The sequence below is a fragment of the Heterodontus francisci genome, chromosome 11 (genome assembly GCF_036365525.1).
Source record: "Heterodontus francisci isolate sHetFra1 chromosome 11, sHetFra1.hap1, whole genome shotgun sequence".
NCBI classification, from domain to species: Eukaryota; Metazoa; Chordata; class Chondrichthyes; order Heterodontiformes; family Heterodontidae; genus Heterodontus; species Heterodontus francisci.
The window spans coordinates 103,351,894-103,379,818 of NC_090381.1; the positions used below are offsets into that span (position 1 = coordinate 103,351,894).

Consider the following 27,925-nt stretch of genomic DNA (forward strand, 5'->3'; position numbering starts at 1 on the left):
TTCTTTGTGTCCTCATCACAACATGCCCTTCCCACCTATTTTTGTATCGTCAGCAAATTTGGATACACTACACTCTGTCCCTTCCTCCAAGTCATTAATATAGTTAGTAAATAGTTGAGGCCCTAGTACCGATCCTTGTGGCACCCCACTAGTTACGGCTTTCCAACCTGAAAAAGACCCATTGAGCTCTAATCTCTGCCTTCTGTTTGTTAGCCAATCCTCAATCCATGCCAACACATTACCCCCAATACCCTGAACTCTTATTTTGTGCAATAACCTTTTATGTGGCACCTTAACGAAAGCCTTCTGAAAATCCAAATACACTACATCTACTGGTTCCCCTTTATCCACTCTGTTTGTTATATCCTCAAAGAACTCTAACAAATTTGTCAAACATGATTTCCCTTTCATAAAACCATGTTGACTGTGTTTGATTGCATTATGTTTTTCTAAATGTCCTGCTATTTCTTCTTTACTAATGAACTCTAGCATTTTCCCAATGACGGGAGATAAGCTGACATAGTCTATAGTTTCCTGCTTTCTGTCTCCCTCCTTTCTTGAATAGGGGTGTCACATTAGCAGTTTTCCAATCCGCTGGTACCCTACCAGAATCCAGTGAGTTTTGGTATATTATGACCAATGCCTCCACTATCTCTGCAGCCACTTCTTTTAAAACCCTTGGACACAGGCCATCAGGTCCTGGCAACTTGCCTCCTTTAGTCCCATCAGTTTGTCCAGCACCTTTTCCCTCGTGATAGAGATTGTTACCAGTTCCTCCCTCCCATTTACACCCTGCTCATCTATTATTGTTGTCCCAGGACATTTTTGCAGGAGTTCTTCAGGATAGTGTCCTAGGCCCAAACATCTTCAGCTGCTTCATCAATGACCTTCCTTCAATCACGAAGTCAGAAGTGGGGATGTTCGCTGATGATTGCACAATGTCCGGCACCATTCACTTGTCAAGTTTATTTCATGTAGAACTCCCTATAGCCAGCAAGGTGAGCACTTCACATTATTCAGGGCCGGTTTGAAATCCAGGATCTGTGGAAGGACACTTAAGTAATAGTGGCATTTATCTTCCTGTGTACTGTTCAAGTAGCATTAGGATTTTACAAGGCTTGTCTGTAAGTTAGGCTTTAAAGCAGCTTTCTGTTTTCTGTTAAGTGTAGTAATTCATGTTGAAGGTTATGATCTTGAATGTAATCTTTGTGCTTGGAGTAGAATTTTGCAGTGTCTTTTGATGCTCATGTAGATTAAAACCCATCTAATCTAAGTGAATAGCATTTTTTTTTGGGGGCAATTGGTGATGGCGTCGAGTTCAGACTTTAAATTGCTACAGGTTAATTTTCCAAGTCAGTGTGCTCTTTTTAAGTATGCCTGATTTCAGGTTCTCCAAGATTCATCTGGATTTATATTTACAGCCTTTTGAAGAAATTCTCATGAAATCTACCAGTTGATGCTTTAACAGCAGTCCTGTACTGTTGGCGACTCTGCCTTCAACTGCTTAGGTTATAGCTCTTGAATTCCTTCCCAAAACCTCGCTGCCTCTCTATCTTCCTTTTAAGGCACTGCTTAAAACCTACTTCTTTACGAAGCGTTTGGTCACATGTCCTAATATCTCCTTTGGCTAGGTGTCAGATTATGTTCCTGTGAAGGGCCTTGGGACATTATATAAATGCAAGTTGTAAACAAGAGCTTGCATATGCACGGTTGTTTCAAAGTTGCAGTTTGAGACTTCTTTTTGTTGGACCTTTCTCCAATGGCTTGGTTAAGATCTGTGGAAATCAGTGAAACCCCGCTCTCGTGGCTGTAAAGGTGCTGGGCTGGCCCTGGGGACGGGCTTTGGTCATTACCTACTTGGGGGGAGGGACATGGTAGTTAGATCATAGAACATAGAAAAAATACAGCACAGAAGGAGGCCATTTAGCCCATCATGTCCGCGCTGGCCACATAAGCTATCCACCCAAACTAATCCCACCTTCCAGCATCTGGTCCATAGCCCCGCAGGTTACAGCACCTGAGATGCAGGTCCAGGTACCTTTTTAAAAGAATTGAGGGTCTCTGCCTCCACCACCAATCCTGACAGTGAATTCCAGGCACCCACCACCCTCTGGGTGAAATAGTTTCTCCTCACGTCCCCTCTAATCCTTCTATCAATCACCTTAAATCTGTGTCCCCTGGTAACCGACTTCCCTGCCAGGGGAAACCAACCGAACCTTCCTGTCTACTCCATCTGGGCCCCTCATAATTTTGAACACCTCAATTAAGTCATCCCTCCGCCTCCCCTGTTTGAAGGAAAACAACCCCAGCCTATCCAACCTTTCCTCATAGCTGTAATCCTCAAGCCCTAGCAACATTCTTGTAAACCTCTATTGCACTCTCTCCAGAGCAATTATGTCCTTTCTGTAATGTGGTGACCAGAACTGCACACGGTACTCCAGCTGCGGCCTAACCAACACTCTGTACAGCTCCAGTATCACATCCCTGCTTCTGTACTCTATACTTCGGCCAATAAAGGAAAGCAATCCATATGCCTTCACCAGTCTATCTACCTGTCCTGCCGCCTTCAGGGATCAGTGGACTTGCACTCCAAGGTGTCTCCTCTTCTACCCCTCTCAATATCCTCCCGTTTATTGTATATTTCCTTGCTTTATTTGCCCTCCCCAAATGCATCACCTCACACTTCTCGGAATTGAATTCCATTTGCCACTTTTCCGCCCACTCAACCAAACCATTGATATCATTCTGGAGTCCACGACTCTCCTCCTCACTATTAACTACATGGCCAGTTTTTGTCATCAGCAAATTTCCCAATCATGCCTCCCACATTTAAGTCCAAATCATTCATATATACCACAAACAACAAGGGACCCAACACTGAGCCCTGTGGAACACCATTGGAAACCGCTATCCATTCACAAAAACATCCGTCAGCTACTACCCTTTGATTCCTGTGATTAATTGTAGAAGGGTTGGTGATTCTAAGAGAAGGCGGTACTGTCTTACTCACGTCACAGCACTATCACTACAATTTGACTGGGACTGTTGGCAGTGTTGTAAGGAGGTTGTGAAATTCATTCAAAATATAATACAGGTCTGTTCCGAGAAGTGCTTGGATATATTTACAGTACCAGTATTATAATTTACAGTTTACAAAAAATGTTGGGGAAGTGAAATTCCTCTTATTACTGTTACAGAAAAAGTAAAATGTGTTGGGAGTTTTACTTTCTGACTCTTCAGTAATTTTATTCCAACTTTTCCGGTTGTACACCGGTTCAAGTGGTGACCTTGGCTATGGTTGTGGTGCAAATGCAAATGAATTTTGAAATAGCTTCCTGGTGGGTTTTCTTGTGTTGTAGATTCTGTGCACTCCATCGTCTCCTGGTTTATACTTCTGTATCGAAGTGCAGCCAAAACCATGTCATGTTAAACGTTAAAGTGGGAGAACAACTGCAGCTGTAGAGCTGGAGATCTGCTCTCGAGCCTTTGCTCTTCACCCCACCAGCCCCTGCTCTTGGGAAATCACAGGCACAAGCTTGTACCTTATTGCTGCTGCGTGGTATGTCAGTTGGAGCTGACATATGCCAACCCACTGTGTAAAGTGTTATGCCACTCATTTAAATGACCTTTGGTGTTATGGATCTTGCAGCAGCTTCTGAGGGAGTGCTGCCCTATCAGATGTTGCTTCTCAGATGAGACGCTAAACTTAGGCCCCATCTGCTTCCTCGGGTGGTTGTAAAAGAAGCCATGCCACTATTGAAGTCGAGCAGGGACGTTCTCCTTTGTGTCTTAACCAGTATTTATCCCTCAACCAACATAGTTAAAAGAAAAACAGATTACCTCTTTGATATCTCATTGTGGGATCTTGCTTTGTGCAAATTGGCTGCCACATTTCCTGCATTACAGCAGAGACTACAGTTCAAAAGTACTTCATGAATTGTGAAGTACTTGAGGATGTTCTGAGGTTATGATAGATGTTTCCGAAATGCAGATCCTTTTTTTTCCTGTAGAAATGGAGGCAATGCAATTTTAGTTGTATTTTTTAAACAGAAAAACACTTCATTGAAGCTGCTGTTGTCAAAACTTAACGGTATTGTCTGTGGTACCTGTGCTATAGTGACATGCGAGTGATCAGCTTGGTCCATTTAATTGGGATAGCTGCCAGTATCTGGGAGTCTTCCATCTCCAAGAATTTTTTTTTTGGACTGTATGTGTAGGTTTCAGTAATTCTTCACATCTCTACTATTTTTTGAACCGTTGTGAAACTGTCACTTGGGATTGTGAGCACCATTTCTAGCACCTCAACTTTGAGAAAACTATCACACAACAGAAGTGAGGGGAATGGTGGTTTAGAGGGAAATAGACCACTTGGCATAACCCACTTGGCTGCTGGATGTGCCACTTTTAAAGTGTAACCTGTTTCTTGTTTTCAAAACCATTTAATCCAAAAATACATATTGAGAGTTTTTGGACTGTATTCCTGCAATCATCGCTCTATCTGTTTTTGTAGGGCAGCATGAATACAGCAGGTTGCTATGCTGGAGTTGTAAGCCCAGAGCTCATTGGCCCTTGATGTGCAGTGAATGAGTTCTATCGCCCTCATTCTTCGGCAGGCTGCATTTAGACACAAAAATAAATGCCAGCATTATCTTGGGCTAGAAGCATCGAAGGAGGCCCTTCAGTCCATCGTGTCTGTACTGTAAATTGCATCACACTCAGGTGTAAGTTCCATAGAGTTACATAGAATATACATCACAGAAACAGGCCATTCAGCCCACCAGTCCATGCCAGCATTTATATTCCACTCGAGCCTATTCAGCACATTGCAGACCAAAACTCCTAAACTTGTAATGGAAATAGTCGATGGAAAAAAAATGATTCAAGTCTATTTGTGCAGTCTAAAAGATTTTCTTGGGAGACTCCAAACTCTAACTGCTTGTTCCAGTTATATAGATCAATTATATATCTAGTGTCCACAACCATACAAATCCTTCTAAATCTCACTGGTTCCGAAGGCCGATTTGTAACTGGGTGAAACCTTTTTGACTTCAATTCAGGCTTATGTGTATTTTTGGGTATGTGGTTTTGACAAGAGTGCACGACTTTACAGTGTCAGTTTGTAAAGCTATACTTTTTTTTTATTCATTCATGAGATGTGGACGTCACTGGCAAGGCCAGCATTTGTTGCCCGTTCCTAATTGCCCTTGAGAAGGCGGAGGCCTTCTTGAACCTCTACAGTCCATGTGCTGTAGGTGCACCATTGGGAAGGAGTTCCAGGTTATTGACTCAGCGACAATAAAGGAATGGTGATATAGTTGCAAGTCAGGATGGTGTGTGGCTTGGAGGGGAGCTTGCAGGAAGTGATGTTCCCATGTGTCTGCTGCTTTGTTCTTCTTGGTGTTAGAGGTTGCGGGCTTGGAAGGGGCTATCGAAGGAGCCTTGCAGAGTTGCTGCAATGCATTGTGTAGATGGTACACACTGCTGCCATTGTGCGTCGGTGGTGGAGGGAGTGAATGTTTAAGCTAGTGGATGGGGTGCCAATCAAGCGGGCCTCTTTGTCCTGGATGGTGTTGAGCTTCTTGAGTATTGTTGGAGCTGCATTCGTCCAGGCAAGTGGAGAGTATTCCATCACACTCCTGACTTGTGCCTTGTAGATGGTGGACAGATTTGGGGAGTCTGGAGCTGTTACTCGCTGCAGAATTTCCAGTTTCTGATCTCTTATTTATGAGGCTGGTCCAGTTAAGTTTCTGGTCAATGATAACCCCCGAGATGTTGGTGGGGGATTCAGTGATGATGATGCTTTTGAACATTAAGGGGAGATGATTAGATTCTCTCTGGTTAAAGACGGTCATTTCCTGGCACTTGTGTGGTCTGAATGTTATTTGCCACTTATCAGCCCATGCCTGAATGATGGGTCTTGCTGCATGCGGGTACAAGCTGCTGCATGCGGGTACGAGCTGCTTCAGGCTGAGGCCGGGTGGTCCATCCTTTTTTTCTACTCTTCAACGTTTTTATAGTGGCTTGATACAACTGAGTGACTTGCTAGCCCATTTCAAAGGGTAGTTAAAAATCAACCACAATGTGTGCATCTGGAGTCAGATGTAGGCCAGACCCTAAAGGACATCAGTAAACCGGATGGGTTTTATGAAATCCAGTTGTTTCATGGTCACCACTACTGAGACTAGCCTTTTATTCTAGATTTATTAATTAATCGAATTTAAACTCTATTCCTGCCATGGTGGGATTTGAACTCATACCTCTGGAGGGTTAGTCTGGGCTTCAGGATCACTAACATTAACACTGTGCTACTGTTTCCTTAATGATATGCTAATAATGTTGGTATACTTCAAGATCTAGGAATTTTTTTTTGCATTGTGCACTGGGGAGTGGGAGATAGTAATGCTGAGCAGAGGTGTGTATTGGATTATCCAAACTTTTTCTGAGGTGATACTGAATTGGATCAGGATAGTTTTTTTAAAAATTCATTACAGGATGTGGACATTACTGGCCAGGCCAGCATTTATTACCCATCCTTAATTATCATTGAGAAGGTGGTGGTGAACTGTCATCTTGAATAAGACCATAAGAAATGGGAGCAAGAGTAGGCCATTCGGCCCTTTGAGCCTGCTCTGCATTCAATAAGATCACGGCAGATCTGATTGTAGCCTTAACTCTACTTTTCTGCCTTCCCCCCCCTTAACCCTCGACTCCCTTGTGGATCAAAAATCTGTTCAACTCAGCCTTGAATACATTCAGTAACCCAGCCTCCTCTCTGGGGAAGAGAATTCAAAAGATTAACGACCCTCAGAGAAGAAATTCCTCCTCATCACTGTCTTAAATGGGAGACCCTTATTTTTAAACTGTGGCCCCTAGTTCTAGATTTTCCAATGAGGGGAAACATCCTCTCAGCATCTACCCTGTGAAGCCCCCTCAGAATCTGATGTGTTTCAATCAGATCACTTCTCATTCTTCTAAACTTCAATGAGTATAGCGGGGCGAGGCGGTGGCGTAGTGGTATTGTCACTGGGCTAGTAAACTGGAGACCCAGGGTATTGCTCTGGGGGCATGGGTTCGAATCCCACCACAGCAGAAGGTGGAATTTGAATTCAATTAATAAAAAATCTGGAATTAGAAAGCAAGTCTAATGATGGCCATGAAACCATTGTCGGTTGTTGTAAAAACCCATCTGGTTCACTAATGTCCTTTAGGGAAGCAAGTCTGCTGTCCTTACATGTGACTCCAGACCCACAGCAATGTGGTTGACTCTTACATGCGCTCTGAAATGGCCTAGCAAGCCACTCAGTTGTATCTAACCACTATGAAGTCAATAAAAAGGAATGAAATTGGATGGACCACCCGGCAACGATCTAGGCACCAGAGATGACTACGGCAAACCCAGCCCTGTCGACCCTGCTAAGTCCTCCTTACTAACATCTGTGGGTTTGTGTCAAAGTTGGGAGAGCTGTCCAACAGACTAGTCAAGCAACAGCCTGACATAGTCATACTCACGGAATCATACCCTACAGACAATGTCCCAGACACTGTCATCACTATCCCCGGGTATGTCCTGTCCCACCGGCAGGACAGACCCAGCAGAGATGGCGGCACAGTGGTATACAGTGGGAAGGGAGTTGCCCTGGGAGTCCTCAACATCGACTCCGGACCCCATGAAGTCTCATGGCATCTGGTCAAACATGGGCAAGGAAACCTCCAGCCCCCAGCTGATGAGTCAGTACTCCTCCATGTTGAACACCACTTGGAGGAAGCACTGAGGGTGGTAAGGGCACCGAATGTACTCTGGGTGGGGGACTTCAATGTCCATCACAGAGAGTGGCTCAGCTGCACCACTACTGACCGTGCTGGCCGAGTCCTAATGGACATAGCTGCTAGACTAGGTCTGCGGTAGCTGGTGAGGGAACCAACAAGAGGGCAAACATACTTGACCTCGTCCTCACCAATCTGCCTGCTGCAGATGCATCTGTCCGTGACAGTATTGGTAGGAGTGACCACCGCACAGTCCTTGTGGAGACGAAGTCTCGTCTTCACATTGAGGATACCCTCCATCGTATTGTGTGGCACTGTCACCGTGCTAAATGGAATTGATTTCGAACAGATCTAGCAATGCAAAACTGGGCATTCATGAGGCGCTGTGGGCCATCAGCAGCAGCAGAATTGTATTCAACCACAATCTGTGACCTCATGGCCGGGCATGTCCCCCACTCTACCATTACCATCAAACCAGGAGACCAACCCTGGTTCAATGAAGAGTGCAGGAGGGCATGCCATGAGCAGCATCAGGCATACCTCAAAATGAGATGTCAACCTGGTGATATTACAACACAGGACTATCTGCATGCCATACTGGGTAAGCAGCATGCAATAGACAGAGCTAAGTGATCCCATAACCAATGGATCAGATCTACGTTCTGTAGTCCTGTCACATCCAGTCGTGAATGGTGGTGGACAATTAAACAACTAACTGGAGGAGGTGGCTCCACAAATATCCTCATCCTAAATGATGGGGGAGCCCAGCACATCAGTGCGAAAGATAAGGCTGAAGCATTTGCAACAATCTTCAGCCAGAAGTGCCGCGTTGATGATCCATCTCGGCCTCCTCCTGAAGTCCCCAGCATCACAGATGCCAGACTTCAGCCAATTTGATTCACTCCGCGTGATATCAAGAAACGCCTGAAGGCACTGGATACTGCAAAGGCTATGGGCTCTGGCAATATTCTGGCAATAGTACTGAAGACCTGTGCTCCAGAACCTGCCGCGCCCCTAGCCATGCTGTTCCAGTACAGCTACAACACTGGCATCTATCCAGCAATGTGGAAAATTGCCCAGGTATGTCCTGTACACAAAAAGCAGGACAAATCCAACCCGGCCAATTACCACCCCATCAGTCTACTCTCAATCATCAGTAAAGTGATGGAAGGTGTCATCAACAGTGCCATCAAGCGGCAATTGCTTAGCAATAATCCGGTCAGTGACGCTCAGTTTGGGTTCCGCCAGGGCCACTCAGCTCGTGACCTCATTACAGCCTTGCTTCAAACATGGACAAAAGAGCTGAAATCGAGGTGAGGTATGTGACTGCCCTTGACATCAAGGCAGCATTTGACCGGATATGGCATCAAGGAGCCCTAGCAAAACTGAGGTCAATGGGAATCGGGGAAAACTCTCTGCTGTTTGGAGTCATACCTAGCGCAAAGGAAGGTGCTTGTCGCTGTTGAAGGTCAATCATCTGAGCTCCAGGACATCACTGCAGGAGTTCCTCAGGGTAGTGTCCGAGGCCCAACCATCTTCAGCTGCTTCATCAATGACCTTCCTTCAATCATAAGGTCAGAAGTAGGGATGTTCGCTCACGATTGCATAATGTTCACCATTTGCGACTCCTCAGATACTGAAGCAGTCTGTGTAGAAATGCAGCAAGACCTGGACAATATCGTGGCCTGGGTTGATAAGTGGCAAGTAACATTTGCGCCACACAAGTGCCAGGCAATGACCATCTCCAACAAAAGAGAATCTATCCATCTCCCCTTGACATTCAATGGCATTATCATCACTGAATCCCCCACTATCAACATCCTAGGGGCTACCATTGACTAGAAACTGAACTGGAGTAGCCATATAAGTACTGTGGCTACAAGAGCAGGTCACAGGCTAGGAATCCTGTGGTGAGTAACTCATCTCCTGACTCCCCAAAGCCTGTCCACCATCTACAAGGCACAAGTCAGGAGTGTGATGGAATACTCTCCACTTGCCTGGATGGGTGCAGCTCCAACAACACTCAAGAAGGTCAGCACCATCCAGGACAAAGCAACCTGCTTGATTGGCACCCCATCTACAAACATTCACTTCCTCCACCACCGACGCAAAGTGGCAGTAGGTTGTACCAACTGCAAGATGCACTGCAGCAACGCACCAAAGCTCCTTCGACAGCACTTTCCAAACCCGCGACCTCTACCAACTAGAAGGACATGGGCAGCAAATGCATGGGAACACCACCACCTGCAAGTTCCTCTCCAAGTCGCACACCATCCTGACTTGGAACTATATCGCCGTTCCTTCACTGTCGCTGGGTCAAGATCCTGGAACTCCCTTCCTAACAGCACTGTGGGAGTACCTACCTCACATGGACTGCAGCAGTTCAAGAAGGCAGCTCACCACCACCTTCTCAAGGGCAATTAGGGATGAGCAATACATGGTGGCCTAGCCACTGGCGCCCATATCCCATGAGTGAATAAAAAAAAAAGCCTAGTGTACTTTCTCTGAACTGCTTCTAATTCAAGTATATCCTTCAAGTAAGGAGACCAGAACTGTACACAGTACTCTAGGTGCGCTCTCACCAATGCCCTGTACAGTTGTTGCAAGACCTCCCTACTCTTGTGCTCCATCTGCCTTGCAGTAAAGCCTAACATTCCATTTGCCTTCCTAATTACTTGCTGTACCTGCATGCTAACTTTTTGTGATTCCGGTCCAAGTACACCCAGATTCTTCTGTACCGCAGTGTTCTGCAGACTTTCTCCAAGTAAATAATCTGCTTTTCTATTCTTCCTGCCAATGTGGACACCTCACATTTTTCCACATTATACTCCATCTGCCAATTTTTTGTCCGCTCACTTAACCAATTTATATCAGCTGAATGGCTTATTGGGCCATTTCAGTGGGCAGTTAAGAGTTACCACATTGCTGTGGGTCTGGAGTCAATTTTTGGCCAGACGAAGCAAGGACTGCAGATTTCAACAATAGCAACTTCTATTTATATATTGCCTGTAACGTAGTAAAATGTCCCAAGGTGCTTCACAGGAACATTATAAAGCAAAATTTGACACTGAGCCACATAAGGGTAGATGGCCAAAACCTTGGTCAAACAGGTACATTTCCTAAAGGACATTAGTGAACCAGATGGGTTTTTACGACAATCCAGTAGTTTCATTGTCACCATTACCGATGCTAGCTTTTTGCTTCAGATTTATTTAATTAATTGAATTTAAGCTCTCCAGATGCCGTGGTGGGATTTGAACTCATTAGTCCAGGTCTCTGGATTGCTAATCCAGAGTTATAACCACTATACCACTCTCTCAACTGTTTGGTTTAGTGGGTCAGTGTCTTTCATGCCCTGCTGTACAGACTTTGGATTGGAATTCCAGAATTTTAAATTTAATTTTAAACCCCTAAAGTTGGTTGTGTTTTAGTCCTGTGAGACCGTCTTTGAGCTGCAGGTAATGGAATTGTAAGATGCAGCAAAATAAAAGTCTAGAATGCAAGCATCAAATTATGTATTTTTAAAATAAATCCGCTTTAAATGTGTAGGTTTGAGAAGTGTGGGAACAGCAACAAATGAAAACACATTCCAGACCAAAACTCCCAAAAGCTCATTTTTGTTTGATTTTTGAGCTGGAATTCTTAAAAATAAATACACTGGGAGCTCAATATAACACGATCCGCCAAAGCGTGGAACTCGGTATAGGACGGGTCCATCTTGGATCCCAAAATTTTCATTTAAATTTATTTTAAATTCTGAATGTATTTCAGAACGTTGTTGAAGTATAAATGCTCTACAAATGATTTAGAACCAGCCAATGCGATAGCAGCCTCATGACTAATTAAGGCACCATTTTTCTCTGTGTAAATATGGGTCAAACTTGCACTGATGCCCTTAAAACAATCGACGCAAAATCATGTGTACTGAACCACAAAAAGGAAAATCTTGCACCATCACCGAGAAGCTGAAAATCATCATCCAGAGTGGGGGTTGCTGAATCAACGCTTCATGGGTGGCTTAAAGATGATGAGAAGGTGTTGATGGAGATGGATGATGGTGGCCAAGCAAGAAAGAAAATGTGAAATGCCAGTAACACCTCTCAACTCAGCTGCATGTGTGTGGTTTACCCAGCAGAGAGCTGAAGACATACCCATATCCAGTCCTGTTGTTCAAGCTCAGGCTCAGAATTTTTGCCACCAAATGAATGGAAATACTAATGCCCCTGTAGACTTTGGAGCCAGCAAAAGATGGTTAGCAAGATTCAAGAACTGGCATGGCATTTCGCATCTTCTTATAAGAAGAGAACAGTAAGGACAATGTGACAACTGGCCTCGATGTGAAATAGGAAATGTATATAGGTGAGCGTGCTTGGCAAGGAGTGACGATCAACTATATCAAACTCGTGGAAACACGCTGGGTACTGCATTTGAGATGGAAAACAACAGTGACGATAAGGAGGACTTTGGAGTCATCACTGAACGACATCAAACTTGGAGGTGCAGCAAACATTGAGGATGATATGAATCACCTGCAACAGGATATAGATAGGCTAGCAGAATGGGCAGGCAGGTGGCAGATGGAATTTAATACTGACAAGTGTGAGGTGATGCATTCCAGCAGAAGGAATAGGGAGAGGCGATGTATATCTCCTGGCACAATTCTAAAGAGTGTGCAGGAAGAGGGACCGAGGGGTGCATGTGCATAGATATTTGAAGGTGGAAGGATATATTGAGAGAGTAATTAGCAAGCCTATGGGATCTTGGGCTTCATAAATAGAGGCATTGAGTACAAAAGCAGGGAAGTTATGTTGAACCTTTTGTAAAGCTCTGGTTAGGCCCCAACTAGAATATTGCATCCAGTTCTGGTCACCACACTTCAGGAAGGATGTGAGGATCCTTGAGAGGGTGCAGATGAGATTTACCAGAATGATTCCAGGGATGGGGGATTTTAGTTGAAAACGAATGTTGGAAAAACTGTATTTTTTGTGGTTAGAATGAAGGAGATTGAGGGGAGATTTAATAGAAGTGTACAAGATTATGATGGGCTTGGATACGTTAGACAAGGAAAAACTGTTCCCATTAACTCATGGTACAAGGACTAGGGCACAGAATAAAAGATTTGGGCAAGCGATGCAGGGGGAATATGAGGAAGTACTTTTTACACTGTGGGTGGTAATGACCTGGAACTCGCTGCCCACAAAGATGGTGGAAGCGGAGACGATCATTGACTTCAAGAGGAGGTTTGATGGCCACTTGAGAGAAATAGATTTGCAGAGCTACGGGGATCGAACTAGGGAGTGGGACTGACTGCATAGCTTCGTGGAGAGCTGGCGTGGACTTGATGGGCCGAATGACCTCTTCTATGCTGTAAATGATTCTATGACTCTATGAAGAAATACTTGAAAGTGGGAGTTGTGGACTTCAATGGATTCAATGCCCACGATCTAAACAATGTCAGGTGTGTACTTGGAACCGAATTAGGTACAGATGACATCAATGTATGGCTGAATATTAATGCCCAAGACATTCAGCAAGCTGAGGATGACAGAGACTGAGCCCCTGCCATTCTCCACTAACTAGAAGAATCGCTGAGATGGTTGGAAGCCACGAAAAATCTATGGCTGCAAGTGTGCCACAACTTCAGAACATCCTACATTGAGCAAAAAGGCAGAGGCGGGGAGTAAATGTAAACCATTAAAATGACTGATTTCTTCAACACGTATCCATCTGCTCAATAATCGTCCAGTTTTAAATAGTCCGATTGTGCATGTTTATTCACATTTCTGTGACCAGATGAAATAAAATTTATTTGAATTGATTGTCTTCATTTGTTTGTTTGCATCAGATCAGATGGTATGTCCCTTTTGAGGCCATTTTAACCAGTGTATCTGTAGGGTCTGTATTATTCTGGCTACTGGCTTGGTGCTTTCGAAAGGACTTTGTTATAACACGGTCTCACCTATAACATGGTCGCCGGATAATATAGCAGGGCTTCATAATGTTATAAATAAATACAGAACATAACTATGTCTGGCACAGACACAGTGGGCTGAATAACCACGTTCCGTACTGTAGAATTCTATGAAGTTTAGAGTCTTTTTCTTCCTCTTTCTCCTTCCCCTCCTTCCCCTCCTTCCCCTCCTTCCCCTCCTTCCCCTCCTTCCCCTCCTTCTTCCTTTTCTCGAGAGACGATGGGTAAGCGCCTAGAGGTGGTCAGTGGTTTGTGAAGCAGCAGCTGGAGTGGCTATAAAGGCCAATTCTAGAGTGACAGACTCTTCCACAGGTGCTTCAGATAAAATTGGTTGTCGGGGCTGTTACTCCCCCCCCCCCCCCCCCCCCCCCCCCCCCCATAATGCAGGTTTGATCTAGAAAGGAAATCAAGCAAAATACTCCAGATGCTTGAAATTTATAAAACATTAGAAAATGCTGGAAAAACTCAGGTAACTGCCCCTGGAATCTAAAGAGTTATGGGGTGATTTTATTAAAGTCTTCAAGATATTAAGGGGAACAGAGAGAAAGAAGCTATTTCCTTTGGTTGGGAACTCTAGGACGAGGAGGCTTAGTGTAAAATTTAAAGCCAGACCTTTCGGAAGCAAAGGTAGGAAACACTTCTATACACAAAGGGCGGCAGAACTTTGGAGCTTTTTTTCTGCAAACCACAATTGTTGGAAGATGAATTGTTAACTTTCATCCTGAGATTGATAGATTTTTGATATCCATCGGTATGAAGGGAAATGGGGCAAAGGCGAGTATATGGAGTTCGGTCGCTGTTCAGCCATGATTTCATTGCTTGAGGGGCTAATGGACTCCTCCTGTTCCTGTGTTCCTAAGGCAGAATCGGTGGAGTATGGAAAACTGGCAAACTTTATCCTGTTGTGAGACAACTTCGTCAGAACTGGAAGATCTTGCAGATAGACAACTTTCTCAGGATGATCAGAGCAAGGGAAAAAGGATGGGGGGGGTGGAGGTGGGGTAAATGACCATTACACACAGAAAAGAAAAAGAACAATTATTAAGTACTTGGGTAGAAAATAGCTGTTTGAATGACAAGTGCTAGTGCAAGTTGAAAAGGAGGCATGGTAAGAGAAATTAGACAGTATAAGATGTGCGGGTTTGTACCGTGCGTCATGAGTTACCAATCTTTGCAATGGTTGGGAGATCAATGAGCAAGAGGCTTCTACATGAAGCAACATCATATCAGTACTATTGGTGTGGTTATGGTGGTGCATTTTTTTAAAATTCATTTTTGTGGGATATGGGTATTGCTGGCTAAGCCAGCATTTATTGCCCAGCCCATCCCATCCCTAATTGCCCTTGCACTGAGTGGCTTGCTAGACCATTTCAGAGGGCATTTTAAGAGTCAACTACATTGCTGTGGATTTGGAGTGAAATGTAGGCCAGACCAGGTAAGGATGGCAGATTTCCTTCCCTAAAGGACATTAATGAACCAGTTGGGTTTTTACAATGAAAGACGATGGTTTCATGGTCATCATGAGACTAGCTTTTAATTCCAAATTTATTAATTGAATTCAAATTTCACCATCTGCTGTGGTGGGATTCGAGCCCATGTCCCCAGAGCATTAGCCTGGGCTCTGGATTACTCGTCCAGTGACATCACCACTATGCCACCGTCTCCCCATTTTGTTCAGGGTCGGTACTTGTGGTGACTGAGGAGCAGGATTGTCCACATACTCTCTTAGCTAGGAAAAGATCAGCCAGTGTCTTATATGACTGAAATTCAGTCTTTATTACTTGGGATTCTAGAATTGAAACTAAATTCTTCTGCGGATCTCATTCTGCTTTATTACATTTAGTTTCCTATGAGACTGCAAAGCTGGAGCTTCACCTACATTGTGCAAAGGGGCTTCCGTTCCTTGTAAGAACATTACATAAGAAATAGGAGCAGGAGTAGACCATGTGGCCCCGAGCCTGCTCAGCCATTCAATACAACCGTGACTGATCATCTACCTTAAATCTGTTTTTCCGCCCACTCCCCCATATCTCTTGATTCCCTGAGAGACCAAACATCTGTATCTCAGCCTTAAATATATTCAACAATGGAGCATCCACAACCCTCTGGGGTTGAGAATGCCCAAGATTCCCAACCCTATGAGTGAAGAAATTTCTCCTCATTTCAGTCATAAATGATCTGTGCCCCAGCCAAGGGAAGCAGCCTCTATCCTGTCGAGCCATAGAGGCTACTCGTTTCTGATGCCAGAATAAGTGAAATTCCATTTCTGTTTGATTGGATTCTGAGATTTTCCCATTCTGGGGATGACCCTTTGTGATTTCATCCATTCTCCATGCCATCGAAACCAAAATTGTTCATGTTATATTGATGGGAATGGGAAGCAGGAAGGTAGTGAGGATGGGATGAAATTTTATTTAATAAGTTGGCAGTATGTGGCAAGTATTTGAAGATCCTGATTTGCTGTTCAGGGTTATTAACTGTTGTAGTTTTAAATCGCACAGTAAATTTCAAATTTTGTTTACCAAGATGTATAAGAATCAAATTCAAAGTCTGTTTCTGTTCTTCCTGCAGACAATAACCTTATGTTGCCCTAGTGCCTTGGTGTGGAATTATTCCATGAATGATAGCAAAAGCTGCAATCCTGGCTCACCTCTTGATCTGCTCCAAGTGGCCCCGTCATGTTTACCTATGCCAGGGGGTAATTCCGCCTTCAATCAGCAGGTATCCTTTGTCATGGGGTATTGTCCTGTACATGACTTACTATCTTAACTATTTTTTCCAATAAATTCAGTGTTTCTCAGCAGAAATGTCGTCGCATAAAAATTAACGCAAACTGGAATTTTGCGTGTATAAGTATATCAATGGGAAGAGGATAACCAGGGAAAGAGTAGGACCCATTAGGGACCAAGGGGGAAATCTGTGGCTGGAGCTAGAGGACATTGGTAGGGTGTTGAATGAATACTTCACATCTGTCTTCACCCAAGAGAATGAGGAAGTAGAGATGGAACTCAGAGAGAGAGAGAGACTGTGAGGTTCTTGAGCAAATTGTCATAGGGAGTGACAAGGTATTGGAGGTTTAGGCAGGCTTAAAAGTGGACAAATCTCCAGGTCTGGATGATTTGTGTCCCAGGATGCTGTGGGAGGCGAGGATGGAGATTGCAGGGGCTCTGACCCTAATTTTTAATTCCTTTCTGGCCACGGGGGAGGTGCCAGAGGACTGGAGAACAGCTAATGTGGTCCCACTATTTAAGAAAGGTTGCAGAGATAAGCCAGGGAACTGTAGACCAGTGAGTCTCATGTCAGTGGTAGGGAAACTATTAGAGAAAATTCTGAAGGAGAGAATCTATCTCCACTTGGAGAGGCAAAATTTGATTAGGAATAGTCAGCATTACTTTGTCAGAGGGAGGTCATGCCTAACAAATTTGATTGAATTTTTTGAGCATGTGACCAGGTGTGAGAATGAGGGTAGTGCAGTTGATGTAGTTTACATGGATTTCAGCAAAGCCTTTGACAAGGTCCCACATGGGAGACTTATCAAGAAAGCAAATGCACATGGGATACAAGGTAACTTGATAAGGTGGATTCAAAATTGGCTTAGCTGTAGGAGACAGAGGGTGATGACAGATGGCTGTTTTAGTGACTGGAAGCCAGTGTCCAGTGGCGTACCACAGGGATCTGTGCTGGGTCCCCTATTGTTTGTCATTTATATAAACGAAGTAGATGACTATGTGGGGGGTAGGATCAGTAAGTTCACGGATGACACAAAGATTGGCCGAGTGGTTAACAGTGAGGTTGAGTGTCTTGGGTTCTTCTTTCTTTTGGGCCTCCTTATCTCGAGAGACAATGGATACGCGCCTGGAGGTGGTCAGTGGTTTGTGAAGCAGCGCCTGGAGTGGCTATAAAGGCCAATTCTGGAGTGACAGGCTCTTCCACAGGTGCTGCAGAGAAATTTGTTTGTTGGGGCTGTTGCACAGTTGGCTCTCCCCTTGCGCCTCTGTCTTTTTTCCTGCCAACTACTAAGTCTCTTCGACTCGCCACAATTTAGCCCTGTCTTTATGGCTGCCCGCCAGCTCTGGCGAATGCTGGCAACTGACTCCCACGACTTGTGATCAATGTCACACGATTTCATGTCGCGTTTGCAGACGTCTTTATAACGGAGACATGGACGGCCGGTGGGTCTGATACCAGTGGCGAGCTCGCTGTACAATGTGTCTTTGGGGATCCTGCCATCTTCCATGCGGCTCACATGGCCGAGCCATCTCAAGCGCCGCTGACTCAGTAGTGTGTATAAGCTGGGGGTGTTGGCCGCTTCAAGGACTTCTGTGTTGGAGATATAGTCCTGCCACCTGATGCCAAGTATTCTCCGAAGGCAGCGAAGATGGAATGAATTGAGACGTCGCTCTTGGCTGGCATACGTTGTCCAGGCCTCGCTGCCGTAGAGCAAGGTACTGAGGACACAGGCCTGATACACTCGGACTTTTGTGTTCCGTGTCAGTGCGCCATTTTCCCACACTCTCTTGGCCAGTCTGGACATAGCAGTGGAAGCCTTACCCATGCGCTTGTTGATTTCTGCATCTAGAGACAGGTTACTGGTGATAGTTGAGCCTAGGTAGGTGAACTCTTGAACCACTTCCAGAGCGTGGTCGCCAATATTGATGGATGGAGCATTTCTGACATCCTGCCCCATGATGTTCGTTTTCTTGAGGCTGATGGTTAGGCCAAATTCATTGCAGGCAGACGCAAACCTGTCGATGAGACTCTGCAGGCATTCTTCAGTGTGAGATGTTAAAGCAGCATCGTCAGCAAAGAGGAGTTCTCTGATGAGGACTTTCCGTACTTTGGACTTCGCTCTTAGACGGGCAAGGTTGAACAACCTGCCCCCTGATCTTGTGTGGAGGAAAATTCCTTCTTCAGAGGATTTGAACGCATGTGAAAGCAGCAGGGAGAAGAAAATCCCAAAAAGTGTGGGTGCGAGAACACAGCCCTGTTTCACACCACTCAGGATAGGAAAGGGCTCTGATGAGGAGCCACCATGTTGAATTGTGTGGTTAATTGAGTGGTTAACAGTGAGGTTGAGTGTCTTGGGTTACAGGAAGATATAGACGGGATGGTCAAATGGGCAGAAAAGTGGCAGATGGAATTTAACCCTGAAAAGTGTGAGGTGATACACTTTGGAAGGAGTAATGTGACACGGAAGTATTCAATGAATGGCCTGACACTGGGAAGTTCCGAGGAACAAAGGGACCTTGGCGTGTTTGTCCATAGATCTCTGAAGGCAGAAGGGCAGGTTAATAGGTTGGTGAAAAAGGCATATGGGACACTTGCCTTTATCAGTTGAGGCATAGATTACAAAAGCAGGGAGGTCATGTTGGAGTTGTACAGAACTTTGGTAAGGCCACAGCTGGAGTACTGTGTGCAATTCTGGTCGCCACATTATAGGAAGGATGTGATTGCACTGGAGGGGGTGCAGAGGCGATTCACCAGGTTGGCGCCTGGGATGGAACATTTAAGCTATGAAGAGAGATTGGATAGGCTTGGGTTGTTTTTGCTGGAGCAGAGAAGACTGAGGGGTGACCTGATCGAGGTGTACAAGATTATGAGGGGCATGGACAGGGTGGATAGGGAGCAGCTGTTCCCCTTCGTTGAAGGGTCAGTTACGAGGGGTCACAAGTTTAAGGTGAGGGGCAGGAGGTTTAAGGGGGATATGAGGAAGAGCTTTTTTACCCAGAAGGTGGTGACGGTCTGGAATGCCCTGCCTGGGAGGGTGGTAGAGGCAGGTTGCCTCACGTCCTTTAAAAAGTACCTGGATGAGCACTTGGCACGTCATAACATTCAAGGCTATGGGCCAAGTGCTGGCAAATGGGATTCGGTAGACAGGTCGGGTGTCTTTAATGCATCGGTGCAGACTCGATGGGCCGAAGGGCCTCTTCTGCACTGTATTATTCTGTGATTCTGTGTGTGTTTACCACTTTGTGCATGTGTCACTATATCTGAATGCACTTGGCCTTTGGTTTTCCCATGTATAATGCCCTGGGAAGTTAACTATTGATACTGGAGTATTTTCAGGCTTGAATTATATAATATGAATACCAGCATGAACCTGAAGTATTAAATGTTTAACCTTTTTGTAGTTAATTTTATTCCCTACATTTTTAAAGCCTAGGAAACAGAGAATATAGTGAAGATGTTTCAGATTGTGGTTGGGTATGAGGAAAGTTATAGGAGCTGCATGCACCAATAATGCAGACGTTGGCTGGTGCGTTGGCAGTATTGGGGAAGTGGTCCTGGATTTTAGGAGAGATGTCATGGGGTCAGGAAATGTGGGAGGTCGATAGGTGATTCGTGTGAGAGAGCCTGGGATGAACTGAGAGGTGGTTTTGCAGCATCTAGGAGCAGAGTGGGGTGTGGTCGTGGTATGTAGGAGGGGTGGTAAAGGGGGTAGCAGTGTGTTGGAGGAGAGGAATGTGGTGTCAAAGCATGGCAAAACCAGTGGTGTGGAAGCATTGGGAGGGGGGTGGGGAGGGTATTAGAGCTAGGGTGAGGCTGCCAAAATGTGATGGTTTTCTCAGGAATAAGGGCAATGGCATGTGTGCTTGATGTGAACGACGAGAGTTAGTTCCCCATGTTACTGTGAGGGAAACCCTTTTGACAATTCCACCCACCACCCCTCCCCAACTTTAATTTTCAAAATTCCATTAGCACGCACCAAACTCAGTGATTTTGTTTTTGAATTAAAATAGCTGAAGGAACACTGTAGGCAGCAACTGGTCAGCTCAGTTATCACTGGGGAGGGTGGCTGGGAAAGGCACCAGTAGAAGGGGACAGTCAGCATTGAATCAGAGGCTTGGTTCTAGCTCCTTCTAGATGGCTGGTGCTGTAGCCCCTCTCACCTTGGAGACGCAGCTGGGGTGTCTTGTAGGTAAACACAGGGTGCCACCTACCTTGGAAACTTATCTTTGAAGTTGATGTAAGTAATATGCCTACAATAAAAGATTTTCATAACCGAGAAGGTGGCAGAACTAGGTGTAACAGGAAAATGTTACAGGAAGTACATGCTCATTTGCACAAAGTCTTCCCATGCAAGGCTTTTAATATACATAACAGATAGAGGGAAACAGACACACACTGATTTTAGCAAACGCCATGGCCTTGCTAAACCACTTTGTTTGAATGCTTTAGGTCCGAGCCAAAATTTATGAAGTGGAGCAGCAGATCAAGCAGCGAGGACGTGCTGTGGAAGTACGGTGGTCTTTTGACAAATGTCAGGAATCAACTGCAGGTAAACTGATTTACTCAGCATGAAAGAACTGCAACCTGGGGAACTGAAGAGGTAATGTCCATTCTTTCTCCATCCCCCTCTCTTGGATGTAAGATGAGTGGTGTGCTTTCAACTGATGGAATTTTCTCTCCATAGGTGGCTACGGTCACACTAACTTTCAGCTTTTCATAGATTTTGTATGGCACAGTAGGAGGTCATTCAGCCCATCATGGCTATGTGGCTCTTTTGGAAAATCCTATCCAATTTTTTTTCCCCTTCATTCATGGAATGTGGGTGTCACTGGCAAGGCCAACATTTATTGCCCATCAATACCCAGACAACTGAAGGACTTGCTAGACCATTTCAGAATGTACCACATTGCTGTGGGTCTGGAGTCACCAATAGGCCAGACCAGGTAAGGATGGCAGATTTCCTTCCCTAAAAGGGCATTAGTGAACCAGTTGGGTTTTTACAACAATTTGGTAGTTTCATGATCACTATTACTGAAACTGGCTTTTTAAAAAAAAAAATCCAGATTTATTTAATTAATTGAATTTAAATTCAGCCAGCTGCCATGGTGGGATTTGAAGTTTTATCTCTAGATCATTAGTTCAGGCATCTAATCCAGTAAAATAACCAATGCTATTGTACTCCCAAATTAGTCCCACTTCCCTGCTTTACCTTCACAGCTCTACAGACTTTTCCCTTCAAACTTTCTGATTGATGGGTAACAGTCTGGAAGTGATGAGGCCCCTTCTAACCTTGTAACATAAATTGGATCGCTGCACCAGTGGTGCTTTTGAATCGCTGTGGTGGTGCTCTAGTAGGGCTTTTGAGCTCCCCCACCAATGTATGGGGTCTTGAGCAGCTGTCATCATTGCCAAAGATAAGCCTCCGAAATTTACTCAGGCCAACAGCTGGGAAAAGGACTATCTCAGCAAACCTTGCTCATTGTTCTTTGATGCTGCCGTCTGCTGCACAAGACCAATGTATTGGGAGCTGACGCCAGTCGGAGCAATTTATAAATGGCTCAGAGCGGGCTAGTGTCGGATAAAGAAAGGACGGCCTATAAGTTAGTGAATAAAACACTCTTTGTTTATTAAGAAAAAAATGAGTTGAAAAATCCATGGTCACCCCTTTCCCCAACCCCACAAAAGGGAGGAGAGAGAGCATAAGGGAATATTGTTGGGTGCCTGTTTATCAGTGTGAAGAGCAGCTGCAGTTAGAGTTTCAGCCAGCAAGAATCTATTTACACTGCTTGGGTAAATGTTTAATTTTGCAAACCTGGAAACAGTTTTCCTACATGTGCGCGGAGCTCCTTCACCAGCAGTAACCATTGACCCCTTTGGACAAAGGATCAGCATCTGCATTGTCTAAACATTTAATTGCAGATAGGTTTAAAATGTGCCCAGGAAGCCAAAAGGATCCAACTGTACATTGCTTGACTCAGTACTGGATTCACAAACCGCAGTCTTGACTCCCTTCCGTAAGGACTTTTTCTCTGCTTTGCTATGGAGTCTGGTTGTACCCTAACTTCAGATTCACACTTCCAAGTTTGGGTGGTTTAAAGTGGTTTCCTTTTTGTGTTGAGCTGAAGTTGAAGTGTGAAAGCACATTTGAGTTCTCAAAACATTTTGCTACTGGACATTAAAAACCTATTTTTGAATAAGTACGTTCAGTGACTGTTTATCTCTCCTATTCTGCTTCTAAATTATTATATACTAACACTGCCATTTGAACAGGTATACTGTGCTAGCTGCATTGGGATTTCAGCAGATTGTCCACACTCTTGTTATACTTTATGCTTTTCAACCACTAGAGGACACTTCACACATGATAATGAAGCCAGGAATTAAAGCACTAGACCAAACTGATGGCTTGTGAATAGTTTTGTTGAAACAGTGGGTGCAGCTTATATCAGGGGGAGTTGGTTTAGAAGTTACTGAGCCTGACAGTATGAGGAGCCTGGATACAGCCACAAGCAGGAGTATTTCAGCTCTTGCACTCTTTCAGCTACCTCACGCTGTCCAGTTCCTGATTAGATCAATAGGACCTGTTTTAAACGTAAATATTGTTTTCAGACCCACATGCTAAATAGAGATGACCTGAGTTTGTGTGTATGTTAATAGAGATTGTTGTTGTGTGGCTAGAATAGAAAACTCCAATTGCAAGTCCATCGACGTAATATTGGGTGAGACCCTTCATTAGTTGTTTGAACATAGAACAGTATAGCACAGTACAGGCCCTTCGGCCCACGATGTTGTGCCGAACCTTTAACCTACTCCAAGATCAAACTACCTACATACCCTTCATTCTACTATCATCCATGTACCTATCTAAGAGTCGCTTAAATGTCCCTAATGTACCTGCTTCTACTACCACCGCTGGCAGTGCATTCCACGCACCCACCACTCTCTGTGTAAAGAACCTACCTCTGACATCTCCCCGAAACCTTCCTCCAATCACCTTAAAATTATGCCCCCTGGTGATAGCCCTTTCCACCCTGGGAAAAAGTCTCTGGCTATCCACTCTGTCTATGCTTCTCATCATCTTGTACCCCTCTATCAAGTCACCTCTCATCCTTCTTCGCTCCAATGAGAAAAGCCCCAGCTCCCTCAAGAAGGGTCCCCAACTGACGGGTTAACCTGCCTCTCCCTTTCTCAGTTGCTTATGGAGCTGCGACATCTCTTGGTTTGCAATCATTATCCAGACTCTGGACTCTGCCCTGAAAATGTTGTATGGTACAGAAGCTCCAAAAATAATATTGCTGATAATGTGATTATTGCCCCCTGGTGGTCATTCTTCAAACAATGAATGCCAACAGGCTATTCAGCTGTGTAGATGTCAACTTTAGGTCCAGTCGTGCAGTGTTATGGCAATAAACCTGAGTTCATACCCCACCAAGGAGATTGGAAAATTTGATTTCAGTTTTTAAAAAAAACAAAAGAACTGGAAATAAAAAGCAGGTAACCGTTTCTATAAAAGAAATAACCACAAAACTGTCAGATTGTCATTAAAATCCCAACGGGCTCACTAATATCCTTGAGGGAACGAAATGTGTCATCCTTACCCACTGTGGCCTATATGTGACTCCAATCACACACCAACGTGATTGAATCTTAACTCTGAAGTTACAGAACTATTCGATCCCCTTCAACATGTGGACTGCAGCAGTTCAAAAAGAAGGCCTTCTCAAGGCAACTAAGGATTGCCAATAATGGCAGCCTTGTCAGCGATTCCCACCAGTAAATAAAACAAAAGTTGAGCCATATCCTGTCGACAAGCAGACTTGACTTTTTGGAAATGTCATTGAGACAAATGAAAAGTGGAAGTCCTAGTTCGTCTTTCTTCCATCCTCCCTCGCAATCCTAATACATCAGTTGAGAACAGCCATCGGCATAGACGATGGAACATACTTGCGACCTTTTAGTTTTTGTGGTACTATTCCATTCTAAGTATTGCATTTAGTAGTGAACCAGTGGGGAAGTATTAACTTACTTTACTCTAAAGTTCAAAAAGATACAAGGTACAGCCTCCCCTTTTTTTAAAACAAGTTTCTCTCTTTGCCTGCACCTGGTCTACCCTCTGATTTTAATCTCGCTACTGCTGTTGACTGACCATGATGAGACTGTAGGACTTCTGGACCCAGTGTTAGATTGTAAAGAGAGATTCTGGTTATTGCGTCATCAAGAGCTTTGGTGGCCGATGAGTACCAGGGAGGGAATATCAGATCCATGGATTCACCTCCTCTCCCAGCAATGCCAGAATCTGGACCCCCTCCCCAATTGTGCCACATCCCAGAATCCTGAGCAGTGCCACCTGATTCCAGGGCCCCCTTCCAGCAGTGTAAGACACCAGCAATAGTCATCTTATCAGACCCCAGTCCTATCTCCTTAACTGTTGACAGACCTAGGTCCTGCAATGTTGCCATAATCTGGTACTTAGCAGACCCGAGGAAGCTCCTAGTCAGATAAGCCCCACATCCCAAACCCTAGTACACTTGTTCACAGTGCTGTCAAACTCTAGAACTCTGATGTCCAGGACTTGTGTCCACAACCCTCCTTTTTTGCTGCTAAACTCTGGAACTCCACCAAACTGCAGTCAAACTTTCCAACTACCCTTTTAGTGCTGCTTAACTCTAAGGCAAATTGCAGGTTCACCACACCTCTTGCTTCAGTGGCAAGTGTCTGGTACATCTTGTCTGCCATGTTCCTGTACTCGAAGAAAGGTAAGAGGTAAAAATAGAGCACATGGATAAAGGAACAGCAAATTTGACACTTGTAGAATTTGTTTCCCAAACTTCTGTAAAAAAAAAATCATAGGCAATAATGTAACAAAAGTATAGTTTGACTTATTCGGGCACTAGTAATTCATTGGACGTTACATGGGTGGCTCTTTGAAAGAGCTATCCAAGTAGTCCCACTCCCCCACTCTTTCCACATAACCCTGCAAATGTTTCCTTTTCAGGTATAAATTGAATTCTCTTTTGTAAGTTACTATTGAATCAGCTTCCACTGCCCTTTCAGTCAGCGCATTCCTGATCATAATAGCTCAGTCTGTTTATATTTTTCAAAAACATCCACATCTCCCCGACCCCCCCCCCCCCACCCCCTTGTTTTTTTGCCAATTGCCTTAAATCTGTGTCCCCTCTGGTTATTAACCCTCTTACTGGTGGAACAGTTTCTCTTTATTCACTCTATCAAAACCATTCAGAATTTTGAACACCTGTTTAAATTCTTCCCTTAATCATCTTTCTTCAAGTTTTTTTTTCTTCTCTCCCTGTCCCCTTGTTCATGTCATTTTTTAAAAAAAATGCTTGTTTAAAACAATTGGAATAGCAGTTTGGTATAGTTAGTGAACTTGGCTGTGTGGGCAAGCTGAATTAACATGAGGAGTTGACTGTTCGGCTGAATGACCTCCAAGGTTAATGAACATCTCTGTTGATGTGTTAGTTCAACCCATTGATCCCAATAAAGCTTATCAATTCTTTCCAGTCACTGATTGGGTCATCAATACTTGCCATTTATAATGACCATTTTTTGTGTGTTGCAATAATATAGAGTCATAGTCATAGAGAGATACAGCACTGAAACAGGCCCTTCGGCCCACCGAGTCAGTGCCGACCAACAACCACCCATTTATACTAATCCTACATTAATCCCATATTCCCTACCACATCCCCACCTTCCCTCAATTCTCCTACCACCTACTTACACTAGGGGCAATTTACAATGGCCAATTTGCCTATCAACCCTGCAGATCTTCGGCTGTGGGAGGAAACCGGAGCACCCGGCAGAAACCCACGAAGTCACAGGGAGAACTTGCAAACTCCGCACAGGCAGTAGCCAGAACTGAACCCGGGTCGCTGGAGCTGTGAGGCTGTGGTGATAACCACTGTGCCGCCCCAATGGAAATATAAAGCAATGGAAATAAAAAAAAATATAGCGAGTGAAACCCATTGAAATGAATAGGTGTGTGTCAGGTTTAGACGTGTTTGACACGTACTTGAGAAGGGTAGACAGGATACAATATTGTTTAGATAATTGGAAAAATAAACCACTAAGTGACATCAGGTGCATGAGTCATGTACTAAAAGCGTAAATAAGCTATGTAGCCTCAACTCAGTAATGGTTATATGTAATTTCCTGCAAATGCACTGTATTCCTGAAGTAACAAGCATTGCTACAGTACAGAATTAAAAAATACTGCAGATGCTGCTGATGTGGTGTTGCAGTGGTGATGTCACTGGATGAGCAATCCAGAGGCCCAGACTAAAGCTCTGTGGACGTGGGTTCAAATCCCACCATGGCAGATGGTGAAATTTGAATTCAATTAATAAAAATCTGGAATTAAAAGGCTAGTCTAATGGTAACCATGAAACCATTATCGATTGTTGTAAAAACCATTCTGGTTCACTAATGTCCTTTAGGGAAGGAAATCTGCCGTCCTTACCTGGTCTGGCCTACATGTGACTCCAGACCCACAGCAATGTGGTTAATTCTTAAATGCCCTCAAATGGCCTAGCAAGACACTCCGATCAAGGGCAATTTGGGATGGGCAATAAATGCTGGCCTAGCCAGCGATGCCCACATCCCATGAACGAATTAAAAAAAAAAATTCTGAACGAAAACAGAAAATGCTGGAAAGGCTCAGCAGGCCAGGCAGCATCTGTGGGAAGAGAGAGAGGTGCAGTTAACGTTTCAGATAGATGACCTTTCATCAAAACAGTTCTGACAAAGGTCATCGACCTGAAACGTTAACTGACCTGCTGAGCATTTCTCGCATTTTCTGTTTATATTCCCACAGTAGGTGGCTATTTAATATAACGTGAACTGTGAGTACAAGGGCAGCATCAGATTCCTGCCCTCTGATTAATGGGAATTTTAGGTGTGTACCTTCTACACTTGACTGGAGTGTCATGCTAAGCATTAAGACACAGCAAGTTGCTCATCGTAAAGGGAACTGCAGACGGCTTAACCTGGTGATGTGTGAACTACGAAAAATAAGTTGCCAAATTTCTGGACTTGTAAGAGTGCTTCTGCCATGTAGTTTAACTGAGAGTCAAAATTTTGAATGGAGCCTGGTTTCCACTGGTTTTTCTGCCTTTATTTTTCACTCTATAGAAATTCTGATGGGGGTGGGGCGAGTGGGTGCTTTTTATGTCTACAACCTCCCCCATGCTGATGTCAAGGGAGGAGAAAACGTTAATGGGTTGACATCACTTGCCAGTTGTGCTTCCTTGCCCACCCCCTGCTCTCCCGCCCGCTAATGGAAAGTATGTTTACATGACACAGATGTACATTGTGTGCCAGCATTCTATGCTATCAGAGGCAGGGTTGAGATTGCTGGTTTCCTAAAGCCAATTACACCAAAGATTGTCTTTCAGGGAAAAATTCACGCTTTGGCCTGTTTGACTAGGGCCTCCCCCACCC

At 44.4% G+C, this 27,925-nt stretch overlaps 1 protein-coding gene across 8 annotated transcripts in view; it reads left to right on the forward strand.

Annotated features, from left to right (window-relative positions):
• The window catches only part of LOC137375437 (mediator of RNA polymerase II transcription subunit 12-like protein), a 604,549-nt gene that overhangs the window by 111,193 nt on the left and 465,431 nt on the right, over positions 1-27,925 (forward strand). For all 8 annotated transcript variants that reach the window (XM_068042658.1, XM_068042659.1, XM_068042662.1 and 5 more), the window contains 2 exons: positions 16,307-16,456; positions 20,915-21,014. In XM_068042658.1, coding sequence (XP_067898759.1) covers positions 16,307-16,456; positions 20,915-21,014 — 250 coding nt within the window. The remainder of the gene's footprint in view (positions 1-16,306; positions 16,457-20,914; positions 21,015-27,925) is intronic.